This window comes from Stegastes partitus, unplaced genomic scaffold (assembly GCF_000690725.1).
Source record: "Stegastes partitus isolate 25-593 unplaced genomic scaffold, Stegastes_partitus-1.0.2 Scaffold16, whole genome shotgun sequence".
Lineage (NCBI taxonomy): Eukaryota > Metazoa > Chordata > Actinopteri > Pomacentridae > Stegastes > Stegastes partitus.
Genome location: NW_007577747.1, coordinates 1,694,376 through 1,704,337, shown reverse-complemented (window position 1 = coordinate 1,704,337; position 9,962 = coordinate 1,694,376). Strand labels below are relative to the sequence as shown.

Below are 9,962 nucleotides of genomic sequence, written 5' to 3'. Positions count from 1 at the left end.
GAGTGATCAAAGATACAACCAGAAGCTTGCCAGAAACTGGTGGGCAGCTGTGAACAACAGTTAAGTGAGGTGAAAAAGACCAAGGGACATTTAACCAAATATTAGCTTTGCTGTACGTGAAGTGATTAGTTCACTTGTACAACGGTATCTGTATGAAGTTTGTTAGGCGTAAACTACTGATCATACTGGTCAAAGACTGATGCTGCAAAATGTGTTGAACTCCAGTTAATAAAATGTAACAATACTTAATTGTTGCATTTTATTGATTCTGAACTCAGCTGTTCATTTTTAAGGGAAGGTGTGTTCCAAAGTCCAGTTTTTGTATATAGATTTTTTAACCCTAACTCTCTCCTGTGTCTCTTCATCTGCAAAGCAAAACAAAGATTCAAAGTGTGTGCAGGTGTGAGAAAGGCTGATGATGTTTCTGATTCAAGATAAGATCAACTGAACTACTGATGTTAAGAACAACATGTCAAGCAGAACGCGTTCAACAGTTTTGGCATCAAATGCATGAAGGAAATAGTTTGTGTTCTCTTTCATTGTGACATATTTTGTCCTACATTTGTGTTCTGACAGACTTCACAATTGTTGCCTCTCAGAGACTCACTGTGGAGTCGTGGCCTCAGCTCTGAAGTCCAACCCCTCCCATCTGAGAGAGCTGGACCTCAGTAACAACAACCTGCAGGATTCAGGAGTGAAGCAGCTTTCTGCTGGACTGCAGAGTCCAAACTGTAAACTGGACGCTCTTAGGTCAGTTCACTGAGTATTGCTGTTTTTTTCAGTTTATTTGATTCAGATTCTTCACTGAAGTTTCAGTAACCCCCTCATAACCTGACTTCAGGGTCACAAGATGGAAGTCAACATCCACAGTCCTGTCCGACTAGATAATCATTGTTTTTATCTGCATCTTTTATTTTTAATCAGATTGAAGGACTGCAGTTTGTCAGAGATCAGCTGTGATTCTCTGAGCTCAGCTCTGAAGTCCAACCCCTCCCATCTGAAACATCTGGACCTGAGTGTGAACAAGCTGCACGATCCAGGAGTGAAGCATCTGTGTGGTTTTCTGGAGAGTCCAGACTGCAGCTTGGAGACTCTGAGGTCAGACACCATGTTTTATTTGTGTGCTGAGATGAATAAGATGTGAAAGTTGTGGTGACGTTAAACAACAAACATCAGGATGATATTATATTGATCCACGCTGAGGAGCTTCGTGGTATCATCTGTTTTCTTCTTCACTGCTTTTGCTCATTGACTGTTGCAGAGCAATGTTGTACTGCTCATTTCAAAACTCAGTATGACAAGAAACATCCTGCACTGAAAAGTTTACTGTGAAACACATGTCATCTTTATTTCATGATGACCTCATGTTTATTCTTCAATTCAAACTGCAAGCCATGTGGCAAGTGACAGATCTTTCTTAATATTGATGAAGCTGTCAGTTAAAACTGTGGAAAATGTGTGATTTTGTCCAGAAACAGTCGAAAACCCCAAATATTCAGTTTGCTGTGATGATAAACAGAAAACAGCAGCATGTTGTCAGTTATATTAATGAGAGCTCTTCTCCGCAAGCTGCATGCTGTTTGTTTTAGCTGCATTTTCTATACCTTCATCTCTGTATAGATGATTAAACTGAATGATTTCAAGCAGGAACTTTGTCTCCTAACACAGCATGTTTTATTCTTCATTCAGACTGGAGCTCTGCGGTTTGTCAGAGATCAGCTGTGCCTTTCTGAGCTCAGCTTTGACATCCAACCCCTCCCATCTGAAACATCTGGACCTGAGTCTCAACGAGCTGCAGGATTCAGGAGTGAAGCAGCTTTGTGGTTTTCTGGAGAATCCACACTGCAGACTGGAGACTCTGAGGTCAGTTCTCAGACTCTGGGTTACTGTTGTAGATCTTAAATGCTTCATGACTAACTGTAGGGCGGCTGTGGCTCAGGTGGTAGAGCGGGTTATCCTCTAATCGCAAGGTTGGCGGTTCAATCCCCCGCCCCTCCACAGTCAAAGTGTCCTTGGGGAAGACAGTTGCTCCCAATGGCAGGCAGCACCTTGCATGGCAGCTCTGTCGCCATTGGTGTGTGAGTGGGTGAATGAGAAACATTGTAAAGCGCTTTGAGTGCCACAAAGGTAGAAAAGTGCTATATGAGACCATTTACCATGTAGCATCTTCTTCCATCCATGATCCTGTAATTTGCCGTTGTAATGTTCTATTTTCTTGTCTTAAATTTAGTGTGTTGTCACCAAAGACGAGTGTTTGACAGAAAAACTTTAGGAAAATGTCAAGTATTAGTTGTTCAAGTAATTGTTTTTTTTTTTTTGTAATGTGCTTATGAATCACATCTTGATACAAAAAATCATCTGAACACATCCATCCATCCATTATCTATACATCGCTTAATCCTCACGAGGGTCATGGGGGGCTGGAGTCTATCCCAGCTGACTCAGGGTGAAGGCAGGGGACACCCTGGACAGGTCACCAGTCTATCACAGGGCTACACTTAGAGANTTTTTCTTCAATTTATGGGGCTTTAGTGAAAAATAAATACATAAATTGTACCTCTTCAATTTCATGTGGTCCAGTCCATCGAGGTGCCAACTTGTCACCCTTGCGCTGTGTTCGTCTGGCATTGTTGAGGAGGACAAAGTCTCCAACCTTGTAGCTGGGAGGCTGGTGACGTTCATCGAAGTAAGACTTCTGCTTCTGCTGAGCATCATTGATGTTAACCTTTGTTTCCTGCTGCAAGTTGAAAAGATTCATCAGTGAATCTATCCTGGTGTCTAGCTGATCATCCTCTCCTGCTGGCTTGCAGGCTTCTCCCACAGGAAATTCCTCCTCAATGAGCAGGGTTGGTTGTCGCCCAAAGGCCAGCTCAAAGGGAGACTTTTTGGTTGTCTTGTGGTGGGTGGTCCGGTAGCCTAGCAGGATGGGGTTGATGTACTCATCCCAGTTGTCTTGCTGTTCATTGACATACTTCACAATGGCATTGCAGAGGGTCTGGTTGTAGCGTTCAGTCTGGCCGTTGGACTGGGGATGGTATGCTGTTGTGGTGCGGTGGTCTATCCCAAGACATCTGCATAGCTCCTCGTTGACCCTGTTGCAAAACTCTTGGCCCTGGTCAGTGATCAGGACTTTGACATTGGAGTAGCAGCAGACAAGCTTGACGAGGATCTTGGCGATGGTTGAGGCATCCTTGTTGGGTATGGCCTCTGCCTCGGGCCACTTAGTCAGGTAGTCTGTGAAGACTGCGATGTAGCGGTTCCCACTGGCTGACATGGTCAAAGGCCCCACAAGGTCCATCCCAAACTGGGTGAAGCTGGTGTCTGGTGGTGGTGGTATGGGGTGCAGAACAGCTGAAACCTTGCGAAAACTGTTGCTGCGCTGGCACACATCACATGTAGCTGCAAATAGAGAAACAGGATATATGTAAGACACATAACACTATAGTATTATAATATACATTAAATACAAGGGGTACATATCCTATGCCATAGAAAATGGACCTAGGTACTCTCATATACATTAAATGCAAGGGGTTCAGATTTTATTATAAAGATCTTACCAATGAAGTCTGCAATATCCTTGTACTGTGGGCCTGGCCAGCAGTAACGACTCGTAATGATGGATGTTGTCTTGTTGATTCCCTGGTGACCAGCTGTAGGGACAACATTGACAAGCTTTCAAGATGGCTTCCTTCTCCTCAACCCTGATGACCCGAAGAGGCTTCTTGGTCTTGGGGTGGATATAGTGCAGTGTGCCTTTGATGAGGAGGAACTTGCTGGCCTTCTTCCTGAAATTCCTCCTGGTGTTCTCGGTGTCAGCAGAAGCTGGCCATACTCTGCTGTGTGCATCTTTGCTGGCGAGGAAATCCGAAAGAGCCCTGAAAAGACATCAACATTGACATTGATTAATACAAAGAATAATTTAAAAAGTATATGTGAAGAATAAGAATAAAAAGGGAAAAGTACCACTTTTTGGTGACAAAAAGAAAAGTAACTCGATTAAATACAAAATAGTACATTGTTAGACAGAGATCATGGCTGTTATAGTTTCCAAATATCACTGAAATTAAGAGGTCCATACATTGTTTGAAGGATACTCACTGGTACTCTGATTCTTCCATGTCTCAGAAAGTGAGCTGAACTCTGGCTGTGAATAGGAGTGCTGCTGAGCAGTTGCTACACTGAAAGACCTGCTGTTCAGCCCTCCGTGAATGTTGGATTCAGTTTGGCTTGTAGATAACAGTTCTTCAGAAAGAAGGCATGAGACGTCAGTATGTTTGAGCATTTATTACCTTCTCCTGAAGGCACTGTAAAACTGAAATAACAAAATATACATATAAGTGAAATTATACACATATGTTACAGCATACATCAATGCTTTATCACAAAATAAGTCAGTATTTAAAACAAACACAAACGACTAGCGTCTAACCCGCTAGCTCGATGCTAACTATATATGGGAAATGTCATTGACGTGCGAACGGAATTAGCATCTACGTCGTAACTTAAAAGATAACAAAATATTACAAGTATAAATTTCACCTCTATCGTGAATAACAACTGCATTTATCAGAATACTTACAGGCATATATTTTCTTTGCTCTGTTTAAAAGGAACCTTTACAAATTACTTGTACCAGCCGCACTTTCCACTTGCTCAATCTTGTTCTGACACTGCGTTCCAGTAGTTGCAGTAGGCCTACTCTGTCCAGCTCACCAACTCCCCCTAGCGGGGCGGCTGAGCCACTGCACATAAGTAGAAGCAGTACCATTTTTCACTACCTTAACTTCTACTTTGCGCACTTTACTGTCTCTGCTAGAAACAGCATGAACAACAAGTCCTGTTGGCCACTCAGTTCTTTTAGTTTGGGAGTCCTTCAAAAGCACAACATCTCCTGCTTGAAGATTAGGCTTTTCAGGAGACCACTTTCTTCTTGTCTGAAGTGTTGCAAGGTATTCATGCTTCCATCTCTTCCAGAAAGCATCAGCGAGTCCTTGAACTTGTTTCCAGTGTTTGTTAGAAAGATCACTGACATCAAAGTCTTCTGAAGGTGCAGACATTGTATCCTGCTTTTGTGTCAATAACATTGATGGGGTGAGTAACCTGCAGTTGTTGTTGTTGAAGATCAGTGATTGAGTAGGCAGTCAATGTTTGGTGTTGACTATCAGTGATCGAGTAGGCAGTCAATGTGGTTATGATTTGGAGAAGAAATGGATGTGAATTTATACTCTAGGGAGTTATATATGTGAGAGAAACCATGAAAGGTGTAAAATCTCCAATCAAAGGTGTTGTCTCAACACCTAATACCAGATTAGAAGGCGTGAAGTTTTTATCACAAGGTAGTCTTCACACTTCCTTAATGGCAACAAGGTGTTATTTCGCACATTAGATATATGAGACAAACATGCAAGGTTTTATAACTCCAATCAAAGGATTGGTCTAGTTCCAAGTCATTAAGAGTTTATGTCATTGTTATTATTGATGTTATATGTGCACAATAATATTACTTTTATTAACAAGAAATGGTTTGCAAATTTTATGCACATTTTTGTGGGGGGGCCCACATTCTATAGGGAGGGTCCATTTTCAAGGGGGTCCATATGCAGTACTACACCTGTAGTGTCTTCACTCCCTACTCACCTTATCCTCTCCAAGCCAGAAGACTTCAGCAGTTTGTCCACCCGCAGCTATGACTCTCCGGTGCGTCCTCCTGTCCGTCTCCTGGGTCTTCCTCTGGTTCTGCACTGACATCAGTCCAACCTGTAATAACCAGTGGTGTCGCTTCGTGGAGGCCTTTAGTAAGGGCATTTTATGAGATTTTTTCACAAATCTGCCAACTAAATCCTTACCAAACAATTTCTTCACCAATATGTTTGTAAAGGTGTGTAATAACATGCCTTGAAATGTTGAAGTTCAACTCCCGTGGGAAACCCTAAAAAAAAACCTGCTCAAGTTAGGGTACTGATAAATGATTGACGAAAAATCGATTTTCAAAAATGTGGTCCTTAAGTAACTTATGAGGAATCAAATCAGGGTTTTTTCATGATTCTGAGTTGATTGTTAGCATTTATATTTCAACACAAACACTCCGTTGTTGAAAAAGGCCACACTCACTTTACATTTACATTCACAGCAGCTTATATTTCACGTACTTATATAACACTCAGAGTTATTTCTCATTCACAGTGTCAGAAGTTTCAAGAGTCATTGTCTATGTCTTCAGACTCAACAACATCATGACTGCAGTTTCTGCATGTAATGCCTTTACAGACTCCACAGGCCCAGATGCTCGTGACCCCATTCTTCTTGCAGCTGCACCGCCGGTTGCTGCAATGTCCATGACAATTACAGCTCATGAACTTCAGTAGCTCCTCAAGAGTCATGGGGTCTAGTGTTGGACCTGGCTCATACCTATGCACACCTAATGTNTCACCAGTCTATCACAGGGCTACACTTAGAGACAGACAACCAAGCACACTCACATTCACACCTACAGACAATTTAGAATCACCAATTAACTTCAACATGTTGTTGGACTGTGTGGTAGGAAGCTGGAGAACCCGGAGAGAACCCACGCTGCACGGGGAGAACATGCAAACTCCACACAGAAAGATTCCGGTGCCCCCACCAGGACGTGAACCGGCAACCTTCTCGCTGCGAGGCAACAGTACGACCAACTGTGCCACCTTGCAGCCCTCTGCAAATGACCTTTTATTTAAAATCAGAAATTAGAATAGGAGTAACATCAGGCACAACTATTTACAGTAATGCAAATTTTCTACCTTTGGAGGATATTCTAATCATATTCTAATTTAACATTATCAAGACTGACCAGAACTAAATTTCAAAACCATTCATCAAAGTTTCATCAATATTTACAGGATCTGTACAAATTCAAAACACACAACATAAATAATGAAAAAATAACAAACAAACAAATAAACACTATTCAGGGCTCCAGACTAACTTTTTCCCTGGTAGCACCAGTAAGACCAACTTTCTCATTTTTTTGCACCTCCCACCTGGTCAAAGGCAAAACATATGACTTGCTGAACATTTTCTTATCGACAGACGCTACGATTTACTGATGCTCCCTAAACGCCCCACATTGCAGGCTGCGGTTACTATTGTTTTGGTGGCTGTGGTGTGCTCTGACAGGTGTGTGACAAAAAATGACTTTAAAAACAATAAACTCATGCCACATTTTCCCGAGGTTAAACCGACTTACATGTATTTTACATGCAGTCTTTTCTACGAGCAGTCTTTTCTCCACTGACAGCATGGCCGATGCATTTAGCCGTCATGACAGTAGCTGTCATCTAGACAGAGAAAGGCTGTGTGACGGTGTCAGAAAGCGCAGTTGTAAGAACGACAAAAGACAGTTTTGATATCCAACCACAGAGGACAAAAGCAAACAATGACAAAATTAATTGGCTTACAGCAAAAGTAGACGGGTCCGGCACCGAGCTGCGCCCCGTGAGAAAGTCTGCAGCTGCCAATCAGAGTCCGAGCTACAGTCACATGATCACGAAAACTTTTTCGAGCTGCATACACACTCATGTGGCCACGGCCCGCATCCAGGAAGTGTAGAATTAGTAAACACGCAGTAAAGACTAAAATTAAATCTGTTAATAATACAAACATTGTTAATACAGCAAAAGAATATGAACGTTATTATGAATTTTTGTATTATTTTGTTAAAATTAATTCAAATTAAATTTTTACGTTTGAGAACTACTTTTTATCTGGGCATTAGTAGTGGGGGGACCCTGTATTGACCAGCTGCCACTGCCAAGAGAGTCTCGAGTAAGTTTGATCTAGAACACTGTCAAGAACCAAAACCTAAACCCAGTGCCAGACTGATGCTGAGTTTCGTGCCCAGGTGCAGGTGGGGAGGACTGTGAGTGTGGAGCAGAAGCAGTGAAGGAGTCTCAGGGTGTCTGCAGACACTGGGCCAAAGGACAGAGCAGTTCAGATACACTGATGATACTGGAGCTGATCCCAGAGCAGTTCACACTGCAGCACTGAGAGTCANCAGTGCTAACCAACTGCGCCACCTTGCAGCCCATAAAGATGTTTTTAATGTTTAATGTAAATATTTTAGGAACATTATAGACTGTATATAAAGCTATTTTCTGTAGAGATGTTTTAATTTAGACTGTCTATAAAGATGTAAAAGTTTTATGGACATTGTAGACTGTATATAAAGATGCTTTATTTCAGACTGTATATCTAGATATAAATGTTTTAGGGATATGTGCATTAGTTTGCAGAAACGTTCCACCTTCCCCTGTTGAGGACACACAGAGAGCAGAGCTGAAAGCATCAGTCCAATCACTGATCAGCACATCAGCTGAAAGCTCATCTTTTCCAGAATTTCTGCGGCCAAAATCCAGACATGAGCTGCTTCTAACTCACACATTGAACGTATTTCCTTCCTCAGAAAATACTTGCAAAGCAAACTTTGTTTTTAAAAAGTTCTGAAATATGCACTGCCTACATCCACATGATCTTGTTGATTGTTCACCTTTCTGTCCTTTTTTTTCATTATTATTTGTTTTCTTTACTCTCTTCCTCTCTTGACCTTCAGAGAAAGAATATGAGAAAACCTCAGCAACCTCCACATTAAGTAACATCACGTATCGGCTGATTCATTCAGGTTAAAGCTAACTTTAGCTGCTGCTACACTGTTGTTAGCAAACCGATGGCGGCTAGCTATGTCTATGTCGTTCTTCAGCACAGGAGTAACAACAACTCTTTCCTATTGACACTGACAAACATTTATTGTGGCTTAACGTTGTTTGAGTTACTCTGAAGCAAGCCTACATTAAACGTTTGTAATTAGCTCAGGTTCGTATTTAGGTGACGTTAGCTGGCAGATATAAACTAATATTGTTCATTCAGTTCCAGCTACCTTCAAGCTGCTGATATTAACATGAAAGCAGGATTTGCCGGTCAGTATTCTTTGAAACTGCGCCACGTCGATGCTCCGATACAGGCTGTTTCAGTTTAGGGATGATTCTCCGCAACTTTCTCACAAACGGAGCTTCTTTTAGCCTCTAGAGTGAACACGGAGCTGCTGCCGGTAGTCCGGTCAAAGCGGAGAGCTGAATGTGAGCACAGATGTGGACTCACATTTCTGCAGGAACTAAACAAGCAGCAGCGGCACAGAAAGTCGCTCACGTCCCTTCAGACGGAGGAGATAGAGTGTAACACCACGAGCTCGCGCACTGGAGAACAGGAAGAGGCCGTCACGTCACGGTTGTCAGGGAAACAGCAGGCACACAACAAGTTTGTCCGATCACAACTATTTATTTATATGTACAGCGTTTAACACATTTACTAGACCACCACCCAATGTCAGGTTTATGCCACAGCTGTCCTAAATTACCAGCATTGCTAATTACCCAAATCATTTATGTTTCTGTAATGTTCAATACACCAGTATGTAGAAGCTCTTTAACCCAAATGATATTTTGAATGCTAAAATATAATTATTTTTTATATCCATGAATTTTCAAATGTACTATTTTACAAAAAAAATAGTAAAGCACGTTATTATAATTTCTTTTTTGATTAAGATGTCACATTATAGTTATTTACTTCCATTCCTGAAGAGAAAATGTAGTTTTAGTGGTTGAGGGTTACGGTTGATACGCAAAGAAAATCAGACAGAGGCCCCGTTAAACAAAAACAACAACCACACAATAAAAAAAAAAAAAAAAAAAAAAGAATAAGACGATAAAATGCAAATACACAGGAGCAGTGAGAAAACGAACAGAGAGGGAGTACATCACTGCAGCGTGGACCATAAAGGTAATAAGTTTTACAATCCATGAAACCGACTTTCACTGTAGTTAACTGACAAACTTACTGCACTTTCAGGAGGGAAAGTGAGAGGATGTGCTGATGTTACTGCTCACAGTAGTTTATAGAGTTAGTGCCATGATTACAGTGGGACG

General features: G+C 41.6%; 1 protein-coding gene across 1 annotated transcript in view; it reads left to right on the top strand.

The window, feature by feature from the left end:
• The window catches only part of LOC103364204 (ribonuclease inhibitor-like), a 2,544-nt gene extending 598 nt beyond the window's left edge, over nt 1-1,946 (top strand). Inside the window, exons 2-5 of the mRNA XM_008291244.1 lie at nt 577-750; nt 925-1,098; nt 1,690-1,863; nt 1,940-1,946. Coding sequence (XP_008289466.1) covers nt 577-750; nt 925-1,098; nt 1,690-1,863; nt 1,940-1,946 — 529 coding nt within the window. The remainder of the gene's footprint in view (nt 1-576; nt 751-924; nt 1,099-1,689; nt 1,864-1,939) is intronic.
• The last annotated feature ends 8,016 nt before the right edge of the window (nt 1,947-9,962 follow it).